General features: G+C 37.5%; 1 protein-coding gene across 14 annotated transcripts in view; it reads left to right on the top strand.

Annotated features, from left to right (window-relative positions):
* The window catches only part of ROBO2 (roundabout guidance receptor 2), a 1,020,426-nt gene that overhangs the window by 943,090 nt on the left and 60,207 nt on the right, over window positions 1-17,129 (top strand). For 10 of the 14 annotated variants that reach the window (XM_021532362.3, XM_085589832.1, XM_021532365.3 and 7 more), the window contains 3 exons: window positions 5,509-5,633; window positions 8,394-8,565; window positions 14,140-14,322. In XM_021532362.3, coding sequence (XP_021388037.2) covers window positions 5,509-5,633; window positions 8,394-8,565; window positions 14,140-14,322 — 480 coding nt within the window. Of the gene's footprint in view, window positions 1-5,508; window positions 5,634-8,393; window positions 8,566-14,139; window positions 14,323-16,337; window positions 16,365-17,129 lie in introns of all 14 variants that reach the window. The other 4 variants (XM_085589808.1, XM_085589815.1, XM_085589834.1 and 1 more) reach the window with 1 other exon arrangement.

The following is a 17,129-nucleotide window of genomic DNA, read 5'->3' on the forward strand; positions in this document are numbered from 1 at the left end:
ACACACCAAGGTGGTTGAAATTTAATATAATGTTGAGCTTTGTGCTGTAAATATCCCCTGAGAAAGTGCTGTACTGGTCTTATCTTCTTCTAGCTGATACATCCTTCTAAGGTACAGGTGGCTTTTGGTCTTCCAAAAAGTGTGCACTGCAGCCCTTCTTTTGTAACCACTGCTGTTGCAATAAAAGACCTTGGTCTGCACTTTGAAAATAAAATCATCTCACAGATGAATGTTTGATACTAAGCACATCCTTCTGAATGAGTAATAATGCAGATGAACAGTTGGCTGGGAAACGAGGAGTAGTGAAGGACATATATTTAACTAGTCTAGAGAAACTCCAGTCTCAAGGGCACACCACTTCACAGTTTCTGTTAGCACAGTGTTCATGAAATTGCCCTGTTCAGTACTGCAGAGGATTCCCCTGAGCACCTTTGAAGCCTCTCTGAAACAGTCACGATTCAGACAGAGGGAACAGTTTATACTTCTGAAATGCTCAATCTTTTATTTCTATGGCATATAGTCTTGTATATAGTTGTGCTAAAGCATGTGCACTCCAGGGCTGCCGGGTTTTTTTTTTTTGAAAAGTAAAGACACTGGGGTAAGATGCAAGTCATTTTAATAATTTGCTATTAGAAACCGCCTTTCTGCCTATGTAATGTAGTCTTTGCCTGGAGAATCTCTCCTGTAAAAGTAAGATGGTCCTAACAGTGAGGGTTCATCTTCTCTCTATATCACTGATTTTTTTATTTTTTTTAAGTGAGAGAAAGAAATACTGGTGAAGTTTTAAGATGTTCATATGGTTTCAATGGGTTTTGAGTGCACTTTTTCCTTCCTATTGAAAGTGCATCTTAATCATTTACAGTAGTCTCCTGAGGTTTAATTTAGTGCTGATTGCCAAGTACTCTTTAATTCTAGAACAGACTTGCTTATTACTCACTTTTCTCTTTGATTTGTTATGATTATTAGCCAACATGGAAGTAAAACTGAAGATAACTTGGTTGCACTTTGCACTTTATGGATAAGGAAATTCAGTGTCCTGCAATATGTAGAAGAGTGTGCAGGGAGGCAGTTTTCAAGTCTGATTTGGAATTTGGGATTTTATGTTCCCCAGTTCTTTGTTCAAACTACAAAGCCTATATCAGTTGGTGAAGAATATGTTTGCAGCACTCTGAACAAAGGTTTTATTTCATAAAGAAGAGAGATTTTATAATATTTCTACAAGTGAATTTTCTTTTCTGGGGTTAAAATGTGGGATTTTGTCCTCTCACTATCAGATTTTCCTCTTGTCCAATTTCAATTGACTTTTGGTGTTTATTTAGTTCATCTAACTGTTTCTTGCTAAAGGTAAATTACTAACTACTGAAAAAGAGATAAGGTTTTATACCTCCTGTCTATTTCTATAAAATACTTGAGGAATGACATTCTCCTTTATAAACCTTAGCTCCCAGCAGAGTCTGTCAGGTAATTTCCTACCCTAAAGGACACTTTGTTCATGTGGAATAGCTTTCCACATAGTGAAGATTTAAAAAAAATATTCCTGCCTGCAGATATGTATAACTCACAGCCTAGGATCTGCTTTGTAGATTAATATAACCTTCAAGGAGTCTGTTTACAAGTATCTCCTCTCAAAAACGTCAGCATAGGACCCGTAATATTATCACCAGAAAAATGTCAGCTACTGTAAAAAAATTCTTCCTCTTCCTTGGAAGATAAAATTAGGTACTTCCATGAGAAAATTAAGACATTCAGGAGATGCAATTTTACCCATATTTCCTTTATTTCCTCATATTATCTTTGTAATTATATTGGGTTCATGTATTTCAAAAATAGTATCAACTAAGTGTTTAATGACAGTGGTTTCCTCCCCTTCCACTGAAGAAATATGGCAGTCTTTTAAAGGTGCTGTGTTGCTTGGGATTCCATTTCAAAAATGAGCTTTTTTTAGACTTGACTTTAAAAAATGTCAGCTATACTATTTTTAGAAAATAATTTGGAAAAGTGATATGAGTGTTGGAAGTTTTTTTGAAACATGAAAGCAAATATCCCTGGTAAAGGCAAAGTATGACCGAAAGGTAGTGGCAGCTTTCTGCTGGATTGTATTTTACATGCCATGTTACTTCCGAGGCCTACCTCTAAAAATCAATTTTGCTGCAGTTGGACTTTTCCTCTAGATCAGACATTTGTCACTGTTCAGTATCCATCCATCTCCTGCCTCTTTGGCCTTGTGAAGGTAACAAATGGAATTCTGTTTGGCTGTGTCTGGAAAAGATGAGCAGCGATTTGGGTTCTTTCATATCTGTAAGAAGAAGCTCAGCACTGGAATAATTGACCTGTCAAGAAGCAGGCAAGGTGTTCTCCACAAGCCAGCAGCAAGGGAAATGAGAAAACGGTTTTAAAAATGTTATTTTTCAATGTGATCTGTTTAATAACTGCAGCAGTGTCAGACGAGTGGCTTAATTTATATCACGATGCCAGCTTACAGAGTGATATTTTCAGAGGAAGCTGAACTGGTACATGCATACGTGTACATGCATACTGTGGGAACTAAATCAAAGATTTTCTTTTATAATTTTCACTATTTCTTTCATACTTTCTCTAGAGACAGATTTTTTTTTTTTTCTCTGTTGCATCCACTGTTAAATCTCCTTTGGAATAACATTGTGGAGCAGTACTTGTCCTGCATCTTGTTTGTCATCACAAAAATATGACAGAAATGGAAGTCTCCTTAGCTTTTATCAGTTCCTCTCTGTCAGTATCTCCTCACCTTAATGCAGCTCTTAAAACAATATTTCCACAGCTGCATTCATTAGCTGTAATTTTAATTTTGCTTGATTTATCCTATGTCCCCAAAAAACCTCAGCAACACCAACACACACAGGTAGAATATTAACTAGAATGTTCATGCAGTTTAAATGAAAAGACAAATAAATACAGGTGGCTTTTTTTTTTTTTAATTTTAGAGTATGCTATTCATTTTACATTTATTTTGCATTTACACTCTCCTGTCTCCCCAGGTACGCATATATAGGACATTATATTTCTGAATGCCCTTTTTGTTTCAGTGAGGAAAGTAAATATTTTTGAGCAAGTTGTTGCATTGTACTTAAAACCAAAAATGAGTTATACAATGTTAAGCTTTGCCATTTTTATGATTATTATTTTCACGTAAAATATTCTAATTAATATCACACACATACGTTTATTCACAGTTTTATTGTTATTGAATAACTTGAAGACTTTTAAAATGCTAATTTTTTACTGTGTGGCAAATTATTTCACATGCCATAAAATACACAATGCAACTATTTATTTCACCAAGTTTATGCTTTGCACGATTGCAAGGAGTAGCCCAAGGCCACCTTTCCATGCTTCACTCGAGCTGGCTGAAAGTCAAATTGTCCACAATACAGCTCCATTTCTCCCCTCCAGTTCACTGTTTCTCTGCACCAGGCAAGGTCACAAGGACTCTACCAAGCATTATTAGCTTTGCAGCTGAACCAGCATCTGAAAATGTAGTTGTCAAAATGTGAAGCCTCCCAGGACTGTAATATGTGTTTCATTTTTCATCTAAAATATTTTTATTTCTGCTGTAATCTTGTATGGTTCCTTGTCCTCACCTCTGGTACCTTAGTTTGAAGTTGTGTGATTCTTTCAGCAGAGCACTCCAATTTTTCAGGGTTATCAGGGTAAAGATTTGAGCTCAGCTCCATGAGCCTGTGCCAGGTCAAGTATGAGGAGCTTCCAACATGGGAACACAGCCAGCCTTGAAGAATCTGTGGAGAACAATAGAAATATCTGACTTGACTCAGGAGGTTTGAACACTTCTGATATCTGTAGCTGTGCTTATTTGTGTTAAACCTGCCAGAATTTAATACAAAGATGCCAGGGGCTCTTGGCTTTTCTGAGAAGCACGTTCCATGGATGGGCATGAATATCTGTTAAAGATAAGACTGGAGTTCTGTTGCCATAAAGTGTAGCAGTGAAGTCACTCTGATCAGGGGCTGGAGTCAGGAAACTTTGACACATGATGTGAGATGCCCCAAACCACATTGTTATCTAGGTTTGAAGTTGGAGCAGGAAAGTGATAAATATTTTCGTTTCTGGTATGATGTCTAACAAATGTCTTCAAAATCAACTTTCATATTTCAGATGAATTGTTTTAAGATCAGATTAAAAGCAATGAAAAATATGTGGAAGAAAAATTCCATACGCATTTATTAAACACAAAGACACCTCCCTAGAACAGAAGGTGTCTAAGCAACAGCCTCCTGTGAACTGGAAAATTGTCCTGGGGAGATGTCACTCCATGCTTGCTTTATTAGTTCACACTTTTCTGGCCTCTTTCTATTAGTTTTGTTGAGGACTGGGTAGATGGACTGGGTGAAATGGAATAAATAAATTCTAGGACCAGTTCCAAGCAGCTGCTATCCATCAGCTTTTCCCCCCAGGGACTATACCTTAATATAATGCAGTCAACCTCTGTGGCCTAGCTTGCCACTGTGGTGGAGTTTCAACCCTTGCCTGGGAGCAAGGGAAGGATGAGAAGGGCTGCAAGCAGTTTTAGGTGTCTGAGCAGGGCCATATTGATAGTCCTCTGCCCTGGCAGCCACAGCCATGCTAGGAAATCCCAGTATGGATATAGGAGATGCTCACAGAGGAGACCTTTCCATAGCAGAGCTCCTGCATCACTTCTCTGAGCCACCAGAAGCACCCTGCTGCTGGTGTAGCTGCAAGAGGGACTTTGCCAGCATAGCTCTGGTCACTAATAATGATGATTTTTAACTTTTTTTTTCACCCTTCTAGACAACAAGCAGGGCTGGCAGGCAGTTGTGGAATTGGCCTTGATATGCAGTGACCAGCCAAACAGCTGTGAATAGTTGAACTGAACATGACTCTGAAGGGAAAGCAATTTGCCTAGGGGCAGAAAAGGATAGAAGTGTATATGTGATCTAACTTAGCACCTGCTCTATTCACTGGTTTTTGATGTAAAGCCATGAACATTTTAAGCCTTTTCCAGTTTGGACATGCAAGTTCTATGTTTAAACCTGGTATTGTCTTCCTGCAGAGCAAACAAAAAAGGGTCATTAAGTATTGGCTGCTCACATCATTATTAGACCATGTAAAAATAGAAGAACCAAAACAGTTTTCAGGCCAGGTGAAGCAACCTCACATGTGACTTAGTTGATATATCCATAGTTATGCATGCATATTATGGAAAACAAAGGCAATTATGAGAACAGTTCCAATGCAAACTTAAGAAATGTCAAATATAAATAAATGGGTAGTGATTTCTATTGATTCTTCATTGCCACAAATTCCACATTGTCATTCATCCCTATGCTTCTCTTCAGAAGGGCATTTTTGAACAGTCAGTGACTGACAAAAGTTCATGCCTTGCAGTGTGAGTTTTCTGTATTGTCTTCTTGTTCTTGCACTGCTTCAGTGAAATCCATGCCCAAGCAAATGGATTAATGCCTTGCTTCTGTTTGCTCCCTCTCCTTGGTGTAGCTCCAAGTGCTCCTCCTCAGTCTGTCACTGTCCTGACAGTTGGGAATCACAACAGCACAAGCATCAGCATCTCGTGGGATCCTCCCCCTCCAGATCACCAAAATGGAGTCATCCAGGAGTACAAGGTACACACAATGTCTGATGGGAGGGTTGTGTGTTTAGGGAAACAGCCTGCTTGAATTACAGAACAATAGCACTGTTTATGGATTTAGATTCTGACAGCATTTACAGCTGCCCATATAATTATATGGAGAAGGAAGACTGACTGCTTATGGATTTTATTATTATTATTAATACTATTACTACTGTTATATTAAGAAGCAAAAACATAATGAGCTTGATATGAAAAGAGAGCTGTAATTTCTAGGTAGTTACAGTTCTTTCTAGCTTTTCCTTGCTGTAGAAAAAGAAGAGGGGATATTTTTTGTAAGAGGCTTCTGCACTCCAAAGACAGGCAGTGAAATCCCTGTCTTGAGTACCTTCAATCTATCAGCAAAGCTGGCAGGAGAGTTGTTTCTTATTTCCTCTGCAAAAATGCTAATCCTAACGTTTCAAGGTCAAAGGACTGTGATTCTGGGAGAATTCAAGACTTCTTCCAAGTACTATCTCTGTCAAGCTTCAGAACTTAAATGCCAGGTTGTTAGCTCTGAAAAACAGGTTGAACACAGCTAGTATATCCAAAGTTTGCTACATTAGAGTTTCTTGCATTGGTTGTATTTTCTTCCTTTTTTTTTTTTTTTTTTTTTTTTTTTGCTATAATGGCTCAAAATATCCACTCCTTATACATTAAATGTTGTTGTAGTCTGTAATTTCATACTAAGATCACTTTTGCACAGGGGTATTTTCACAACATTAAAAAAATGCACTCTGTTATTCAGGTGGAGTAAACGATTGGGTGAGGTTTGGCTTTGTCACAGCATGGAGCACAGTTTGGTAAATTAACCTTGCTGTGGCTGGCCTATATATACCAAGTGTGAAATGTTTGAGATGGATCAGGGCAGCTTTCCTGACAGTCCCACAAAGGGTGGAAGTGGTGACTGCAGCTTATTTCACATAAAAAGATTTTTTTTTTCCCCTGCTGTATCTTGAGGGAACACAGCATGAAGAAGGGAAAAAGTGCTTGGCTTCTAAATCAAATAATGGTTCAACCTCTTCCAGCTTTTCACTTGGTCAGAGGGATGCAGTAAATGTTCACAATGTTTATGTTTAGCATAACGTTTCTTTTGTTTTGCTTTTAGTCAATATCAAGATTTATTAATGCCAGGATTTTATTGATCCAGTTTTCATATCAATTAATAATTATCCTTTGGCTTAATTAATCTTGATCCCGACTCCAATATAAATCAATATAAACCATCCAGGGCTTATAGGCAAACAAGTAAAGCACACTCCTAAACCACAAAGCATGTAGATATGAAACAAAGTGGGCTGATGGCTAATAAAAGCCATGTTCCAGGTGAGTGCTCAGGCCTCTGGGCTGTGTATAAAACCAGCTGGAGTCACTACCTATTACAGCCCTCCAGCGTTAGATTAGGTGGCTGCCTGAGTCGTGAACTGGCTCCAGTGAATGGTGCAGAGAGTCTAGTATTTACTTGAGAGTCTAATAACAGTGCAGAGAGTCTAGTGTTTTACAGTATAAAATAATTGGTGAAGTTCCACAGTGCATTTTCTAACAAATTGAAAGTAGATCTGTTGATTCCACTTCGAACATCAGAATGCCTGTTAATTTATTCATTAATTAAATGTTTTTAATTAGGGGCATCTCATAGCTGTTGTAACCTAAGACCAGGACTGACAAGGAGTGAAGGAATGTATGCAAAGTTACTCACCTTAATGCAATCTGGCTGGATTGCATAGGATCACCTTAGGTTTAGGAAAACAAAATAATTTTTTTCCTCTTCAAATCTTTCTCAGCATTTCACAGGAAAAAAATATAAGGTATGGTAAAACACTGAGCAGGGTCAAAGTAAGTGTAAAGATTTTATTGCTGTTGCTTAGATGCATTAGTTTGTCACTGAAGTGGTTCCACCAATAGTGTTTCTTTCTGCTGTTATTTTTATGTAAGTGTACCTGTTTATGCATTGATTTTCTTGTGTGGTAGTAGATGCTTTCTTTAGTAATACAGAAGCAGTATTTGCAGGTAGCATTAACTGAAGAAACATGCTTAGAAGTTAGTTCAAAACCTCTTTGGAGAATACTATAAAAAATACAAGAGGGAGACATAACACTGAACTCTTAGACTGTTCTCATCACAAAATGCTAGTTGTGATTGTAGGGTGGATTTTTTGTTTAATTAGATAATATTTGAGTGAGAAACTGATGTCTGGATTTCTAAACAATATAACCAGTCACAAAGGCAGCAGTAAATGTGTGTCTCTGCTTATTCCATTTCAGAAATTTCAAGTATCCCTCTTGTGCAATTAAAGGAAATTGAAAAAAATTTGAAAATTGTTTATTCTTTAGTGCTTTAAGAAGTGTTTCAGCCTGTGCTCATATATTTTTGCTATTCAGCAGGAAATTTAGAAGGAAAAAATGTGGAGTTTTTTTACACAAAAGGTTTGATAAACAAGATTTTGATTCATGTACAACATCTCTTTGCCACTTGGATGGTCTGTGCTTCTCAGCACAGAATTTATACTCCATGGAGAGTCAGAGTCCAGAGAGGTATTTGCAAGCAGTCTTTGCAGCTGGCTTAGTCCTGTGCTAATCTGGGATACTTTGCTGAGTTAAATCATCCCAATTTCATCTATTCCTGGAGAGGAAGTAAGATTGTCAAGAAGTCCCATTAAGTGATTGCCGTGAAATACCTTGATATGTCATAACTATGCGCGATTGTGTGCGTGTGAAGAATTTCATCTATTTTAACACATCAACTTTTGTCCCAGATCTGGTGCCTAGGTAATGAGACTCGATTTCATATCAACAAAACAGTAGATGCAGCCATTCGGTCTGTAGTAATAGGTGGCCTATATCCAGGTATCCAGTACCGCGTGGAAGTTGCTGCAAGCACCAGTGCAGGTGTGGGAGTAAAAAGTGACCCACAACCCATAATAATTGGTAAGTTATTCTCTGTTCTGTTGTTTTGTTTTGTTTTGCCTGGGTTTTTTTCTGGTTTTTTTGGGGGGTTTTTGTTGTTTTTTTTTTTCCTCTCAGAAATGTTTTCATACATCACTTCTGGAAGCATAAAAATCTGTGGAGGAAAAGACGAGGTTTGGCTAGAGATGGTTACTTAGTTTAGTTAGCTTTTATGTCCCACTGCCTGCTGAAGTTTTCTTCTCTTACTGCAGAGTTCTTGCAGACAGCGAAGGGAAGTATGTTCCCAAGACATATGAGAAAATGCAGATTGCCTAGTGAAACTGATTTTATGTTTTGGGTTTTTTTTTTAATGAATTTACCACTTCTGCAGGTTAGCAGATGTGTGGAGCCCAAGCTCCCTTTTCCTTCTGTTAAAATGACTGGAATATTGCCTTACTCATTCCACTGGTGCCTAAGGCACTACCTACCATTGTTTTCTGAATTTCTAAAGTCAGTGTTTTTCAGGTATCCCAAGAAGACAAGACAAAGCAAAAGTTGTCTTTAGACCAATTAGAGAGGAAAGGTAGCATTATCATCCCAGCCTTTGAAATAGTTGTTTCTTGGTAGTTGTCTCCATGCAGAACTAAATTCCTGACCTGAGGGAAACACAGATTTTATTTCTTCTGTTGTTTATACTCCAGAAATTTTTCCTGAGTATAAAATATAAAGATGGGAACAATATGGAAGACTAGAAGTGATATGTTTAGCAAACCTGAAATGAGCTGTGCAAAGCAGAACCTATTCTGAGTGCACAATAGAGGAATTTTGTTGCCTTTATCTGTATGATAACTTAGCTGTTGCTTAATGGTCTTTTGTTTGTTTGTTTGGGGGACTTCTGTTGTTAATAAATATTTTCTTTCTAGAAAGTTTTGTCAATACACTGTCCCAAACATGGACTAGTCCATTATGTGTAGACCCTTAGAAAAGGCTGTCCCACAAGCTTTGCTTAAATGCTTACTGATATTTAGGTTCCCAAGTCATCAGAAAAGAAGCTAGGATACTTCAGCTTTGAAGTCCCTCTGGGAAACAGAAATACAAGAGTGAAAGTGGAGGTAGCACTTGGTTTAGGAAAGGCAGCCACAGAAACACCAAATAAAAGATGCAAGAAAGATAGCTAGAAGTGAAAACAAAAAATTGATTATTGAAGATGCAAGAGACCCAGGAACTTTTTTAAAATTATTATTTCACTGAAGGGTCTATCTGACTAGGCATGAAATGCACTGCACTTATTCTAGCAAAACACAATAAGTGTATTGCATTTGAAGTACATGGGTAGCCTTGTGTCATTTAATGTGTTGTGAATTATACTTTCACCAAAGGTCTTTGCTGGAGATTCCTGGAGTTCTTAGTGATATGTGTTTGTTCCTTAAATGATCCCAGAATGTCTGCTTCAACAAGTTTTTTTGGTGACATTTTTGCACATTTGGCAGTCATTTACATGAAAAGTAACATAGAGAGGTTTCTGTTTGGGTTATGTTTCTGTTATAATTTCTGTTTCTCTTTTGGGAGCCTGAAGCCGGATGTGTTTATTACATTTATGGTCTGTATCTCTCTTTTCTTTAGGCCCAATTTTGCTATTGATTATGAACTGCTAGCAGTTATTTCTCAGACTATAAATTTGATTGATAAATGTAACAATGTTTAAGTGATACCATTTCTGAAAAAAATTGAGTTGACACCATTCAATGTTTGAATGGCAATCAAAATCATAAAATATGAAAATTATTTTTTAAGGAAATTTTATAAAAACTGGTTACATGGATTTAAAGTGAGCTACTGAATAAACCTCAAAACATCATAATGAATGGGAAGTCATTATTGAGTTATTGTAATATCCTTCTATATGGTCTGGTGCTTATCTGTACTATTTAACAACTTACAGACAGAATGAACAGCTCCAGAAATGCTGAATTATAGAGAGAACAGGTCAGTGGTGCAGGAGAGTTAAGCTGTGTTTCTAAGCAGTAAAAACTTTTAATGGTAATGAAATACAGAGTACAGTATATAAAAAGAGATGTTATTTTTCAATATAAGATTCATTCTTCTAAAAATGTTTTGAGGCCTTTTTTTTCTGGTTTTCATGGTGGATAATCAACTACTGGCCTCCCACAGTAATTTTAGATAACAGACCTGTTACAATCCAGAAAGGAAAAAATAAGAGAGTAGGAAGCAGTAGGAGGTATATTATTCCTTTACTTAGAAATTGTCTCACTGTTACAGGAATCTTGTGCCCGTACTTGAAAAATTTTATGGAAGACTCAAAGAGAATCAAGAATAGAATTTTATGATCACTAATGATATGCTTGAAAACATTCACTTGGAAAACCAGAAGTAAAATTGGAGATAAGGGCAATGCTGGTTAATGCTGTAGCTATTATTTCTCTTCATCAGTTGGCCTGGTCCCTCTTACATTCCATCATTGGCATAATAATATGAGGAACAGCTGCAAACTTTCACAGTAATAGGTACAATCGAATCTGATGTGTCTAATTAATTTTTGGTCCGACAAATTAGTTTTGTTCTTCATTACTCTCCAATGGGAGGAAGACATTATATTTCATTATGTTTTTGTCTTCAGGAACAATGGAGCGTTACAGGTCGCACACTTCCCTTGTCTATGTTCTAATTAGTTCAACTGACAGCATTGTTACAGAACCACCTGCAGTATATGAAATAGTACACTGGTATCTATTTATTACTTCTGCTTAAATATTATATAAAGGAGTACAAGACTAATGCTGTTTGCTTCCCCAATCCCCTACAATTATATTAATTTTATCAAAAGTCAGTGGATAGCATTCATCTGTCTCCATTTATTCTTCGCTCATCAAATTCATAAAGCATATGTTATTTTGACATTTAAATGAATTATTACTTTTGCAGTTGTAATTGCTAGGCACAGAAGGGTAAGAGCAAAAAGCCAGACTGCAAACTTTAGAAGGTAATTTGGAGACAGATTGTATCTTCCCCTAGAAGAGAAACAGAACATACAATCCACCGGAACCTCTTCCCAGGCACTTTGCAGTTTTCTCTCACATCCTCCCTTTTCAAAAGACTGTTTTCTGGTCTTTGAGAAGACAGAATCCTTGGATGTTTTTGGAGGATTTAGTGAAAAGAACTCATTCTTGTATCCAGGAACATCCACTCCCAAAGCTAGTGTCTCCAAAGTACTTTCCTGCCTGCTCTTCTCCTTGGTAGCACGGCAGTGTCTGAAGCAGTGCCAAGAGTACCTGTTTCCTCACTGTCCCACTGCTTTGGCCTCTCCTCCAAAGGGCACAGAAATTAACTGCAAGTTAATGGTAATTAGAACAACTCCAACTCCCATGCTGATTTCTACTAGAAAATCGATTTTGTGTCTGGAAGAGCATGCCATGGAGAGCCCCTTTCTATTAGTTTTACTGTCAGCTCTTCCTCTTTCAACACTGGGGTGCTCCTATAGCACCATTTTTTTTTTTTTTTCCATGGGCAGAAAAAAACCATGGAAAATCAGATAAAGCAGCCACTGCTGCCTGCCTTCTTTCCTTGCCACAGCTGCACACTCAGTTTTATTCTCACATACTGAATCAGGCCTGGGAGCCATTGGGCCTTTGGCAGTGGCAGGACAAAAGATGCAAGTATGGCAAAGGACAGCTGCAGCTCTCAGAGCCTGGTGCTGGTAAAGCCTCCCAGCATGGCCAGTATAGACTGGTGCATGACACGTACATCTGGCAGCACCTCTCTGTGGGGCTTATTCTGATTGCTGGGAGCCCCTTCTGTTCCTTGCCCAGAACAACTGAATGCAAGTCAGGCTCTAGCACAGTCTGATTGCCAAAGCAGTCATCAGTACTAAATACTGACATGATGCTGAAAGAGAGGAAGCCTAATGAACTCACTGGGTTCATCAGCAGTGCAGTAGCAATGGCACTGCATTCCCCCTGATTAACCCAGCTCTGAGCACCACTGAGGGCCTGAAGCTTCATCTTGGCAGGGGCAGGGCTGGGCAGAGGTAGTCCCAGAGGGACCTTCTCAAAGGAGCCCCTTTTATAGAACGTGTGAGCTCCAGGCCACCTGCAAAGATGTGTCCATGAAAATGGGACTGGAGGTGTCAGGCTTCTCAGATCTGCTTCAGCCAGAGACCCTGAGTGCTTTAGGCTGAAGCCAGCGAGCTGCTCTGTTGGAAGAAGTAAATCTAAGCATTGCTGAATTATAGAAAAGGAATATGTACATTTTCACAGCATGGCATAATGATACCATACTCTTAATAATTTTCTCCAAGTGACCATTTCAGTGTTTTACTGCAATGTTCAACTACCTTTATGTGTGTGATAGACTCTCATAATTGAGAATCATATTGTTTGCTTCTTCTTTGTCTCAATAGAGTAGCTACTCCTGCAGCTCTTCAGCGTGCATACAGGCATCTGGTAATAATGCCTAAACATTCCGAGGATTCAGCTATATAAATGCTTTTACTGGAAATAATGGATAATCTTTCACAAATTTCAAAACTGCAGATGTGGGCAATTTATATAAAACATACATAGACTAAAATTCAGGGGTTTATTTAGAAAAATATGTTCTGCATTTCCTAATTTTAAAACTAACTATTTTTGACAATTTGAAAGTGTTGGCCCTAGAACTATATGCTTTAGCATTTCCTGAATTTCCATTCAGATTTTTATGATTTTTTTTATGAGCATTTGTTTTCAAGCCAAATGCCAAGCTTTTTCTTTTAGAAAAGTTCCCTTTTAGATAAAGAGGGGCAAAATACCAGCAGGAGCATCTACTGGAATTTGTAATTTTCTGCTGTAATATACAATTTAAGATCCTATATAGTAATTTTTTGATGTATGTCACTTTAATTGGTATTCCAAGTAATAATTATTTCTTGCAGGTTGATGTTAAGAATTTGTATGCATATTCTAGGTGAAAAAAATAGCATCTGTTGCTGTGATTGTTTAGTGCTTGCAGTTAATTGTGCGATTTTCTGTTTTGTGTCAAAGATGGTACACTTAGAATTTGTATGAACTGCTTTTCCCTGGAAATAATTGCTGGAAAATGCATCTTTGCCCCAGTGGAAAGTGCATTTATTGTCAATTTCAAATTTAGAAGCTATCATTCAGAGAAAAAAAATGAGTTGAGCAAGAATTTTTGGCCTTCTAAATTTTTGTATCAGGATTACTCATTTGGAAAAAGCTATTTATTGATTGTTTGATTTATTCTTTTATTAGTTTCCAGTGATCCATTTTCTCATTATTGCATTTTGTCTACCATTATGGAAAAACAAACTAACAAATATGTATATTGTTAAAAAAATAGCTCTGGATTGGCATCTGTTAGATTACTTGGGAATTTGCTATGGGTCTGTCTTTCCAAATATATATCTGCAAAATGGGTATGGATTTACTCTAGGAACACTGAGATTGTGGTGTGCATTGTTACTTCTAAATTTTTTTCTCCTGTGGGTAATTCTTTTGAGATCCATTACTATTCTTTAGAAACCTTCAATTTGTTGTAGTGGTTCCACTGTGTGTTGCAGAATCCAAAATAACCACGTTCCGTTCAATTTCTCTTGTGCAGGAGGTCGTAACGAAGTTGTCATCACGGAAAACAACAACAGCATAACTGAGCAAATCACGGATGTGGTGAAGCAGCCTGCCTTTATAGCTGGCATTGGTGGTGCATGTTGGGTCATCCTCATGGGTTTCAGCATCTGGCTGTACTGGCGAAGAAAGAAGAGGAAGGGGCTCAGCAATTATGCTGGTAAGAGCAATGACTTTATTGCCATCTCAGCAGGTGCTATCATTAAAAGAAGAGGGGCTACTAAACTTACCTAAAAATGACATTGAACTTACAGCAAAAGTGTCCTGGGTGACTTCTGTATGCTTGTTTTAAATGTATGCTATGAAATTGCTGGTGTATGAGAAGCTTTAAATGCATTGCTCGGTACCACATTTCATCATTATCATAAGGCAGTATTTTTACATCATTATCATAAGGCAGTATTTTTACATCTCCAGCACATCTAGCATTAAAAAAAGTACAAAGAGGATTAGCTGGTCCTCTTGCCCCTTGCTCAGAAGGCACTTTCTGCAGCATAATTTGTGTGTTCAAATATGAGTTAGACTAGACCCTTACAAGGAATGTTAAAGAATTTTTGTCTTCTTCTTTCCTGTGCATTTCCATGTCTCAAAAGCCATGTGCATGGCAAATAAATGAAGGTACTTAATCAATTACTTCATACCTGTAGCTGGAAGAAAGACATATTAGACAGAGAAGCGTTGTGAAAATTTACCTAAGGCAGAAGCCATAAACAATTTTGTCTTGGAGGCAGAACATTGTGGAATGTTGTCTTTCATTAAATGTTTGTTCCAATTATAAATCAGTTTTTGAAAACTACATTTGGAAAATTAAATATTCTTGCCAAATGAAAATATTTTCATCTTTCCCCAGCATTTGTTTTGTGTATAGTTCTCTTTTCAGGATTCATATGAATTTTTGGGAAGTCAGGTGAACTGTCATAAAATGGGTACTCTGAAGCCTAATTTAACACATAAAAACTCCAGTTCTTCAAATATTGCAGTAGGTTCTCTTGTAGTTCTTGTTAACACTTACAAAGAGAAAATATTTACCCAGTTAAGGAGAGAGTATATTTAATACTGACATTATATCACACTAAAGTTACACAAGTGCCCTTCTATTTACAAGTTATCAAATGTAGAACCAAGGACTCAGGTTCCCTAAATGGCTGAGTAAAACTTGCCAAAACCCCACAATCAGTCACAGCCAAACTGTTCCCAACTCAGTGCAGCCATAGTTAGACTCCTCAGTGTCCTGACAGGGGTCACTAAACCAGCAGGAAACTATTCCACGTTGGTTTTCAATCCTTCCTGCTCCATTCATTTTCTACTGGCTTAGTGAAAGGACAGGAAGACATCAGAAAGTGGAAAGAAAGGAAGGAGAGACCAGTGGCTTTTGGACCTTCTCAGTTTTTGTGGAACCTCACTTTGTGTCACCACGTGATCTCTGTCATTCATGGGTTGTTCTTTGTCCCAAGGTGCTTTTTTCTTTCCTTTAATAGCAATAACTTTTACTCTCTGAGAGATGGGGTGGTTTTAACTGAGAAATTAATATATATTTCACACACTTATACATGTGCTGACATGAAATATCCTTCTAGATCCCAGGATTTTTTCATTCTAGAGACAGCTGTGCTGTTATTTCTCTTAGGAGGTAGTCCTACCTAAAGCTTTGGACACAAGCTGAGACTAGATATTTATTAAAAAGAAGGATTATTACTCCTGTATGTGAGTTGGCATATTGGGGTGAGGGAGAACTGAGAGCAGTCTGTTATAACTTGAAGAGTGTAGCTGTAAATAATTATAAACAGCATGTCTTGTGCAACTCATTCCTTCCCACGGCATTTGCTGCATCTAAGTGTGATGTGAACATCGGTTGCATCATGAAATTGTGTGTGCTTTCAGCAAGGAAAGTGGATAACAGATCATGCTTCAGAGTTCATCCTAATGTTTACAGCTTGGAATACAGCATGTCCTCACAGAGAGTCTTCAAATGTGACTGTCAAAATTCACTGCTCATCTTTCCAACCATCATTTGTCATTGGCTGCTGGCTGGTTGGTGCTTTAAGCTCAGCTGTTATGTGCTGCTTATGATATTCAACCCCACCTGAGTGATTTCCAGAGGAAACTCATTCCCTGCAATTAGTGCTTTTTGTCAGGGTGTGTAACTCACAATGTGTTTGCTTTCTTGTTTTGCAGTTCAGTCCTTCACCTTCACCCCTGCAGGTACTGTCCATTAGTCTGTCTCTTACCTCACCAACACACCATTTCAAGCAGTAGCTATCAAAGTGTTTATGAACATGTGAGATATGAAGAATTAAAACCAAGTATAAGGAGAAATACTCTGGCTGCCTATCTGTGATAAAAATGTAGCATTCATTTTCCTCTGGAGAGTAAAATCTACCACCACTAATGTCTCTGTCACTATAAATCTGCATACTTAAGTCACCTAACTCTGTGAAATGCAGTTTTTTTCAGGACTAGATTCCTGAACTAAACATAAACAAGCATTATTCATATATAACTGAATTTTGATTTTAAAGCTCAAATAGTTTAGCAGATCCAAGTGGAGAAATGAAACTTTCTGCTACTTCACCTCTCAATTAAGTACATGTTTGCCTTACTGTGAGGTGTTCAGACCTTCAAGCAATCTAGTCACTAACTGATGCATCCATTGACTTTACAGGATTCTTAAAATTGAAATATTTGGGTTTTTTTCTTACTACCCAGCTCAGAGCTGGTATGCTATTTTTCTTATCTTTAAAAAGATAGCATACAGTAGATCATTGTATGGTAGACATAAACATGATTAAAGATAGGTGAAGAATAAACGAAGAGTGGCTGAAACATCAGGCTGCAAACACTTTATTCAACATATGAATAGTCAGGAAAAATAGAGTATACAATTATTATTATTAATAATAATAATAATAATTAATACAAACCATTAGCTACTGCTCTCATACCTAATCTCAATATTTAGGAACTCAA

This window comes from Lonchura striata, chromosome 1, assembly GCF_050655825.1.
Source record: "Lonchura striata isolate lonStrDom1 chromosome 1, ASM5065582v1, whole genome shotgun sequence".
NCBI lineage: Eukaryota > Metazoa > Chordata > Aves > Passeriformes > Estrildidae > Lonchura > Lonchura striata.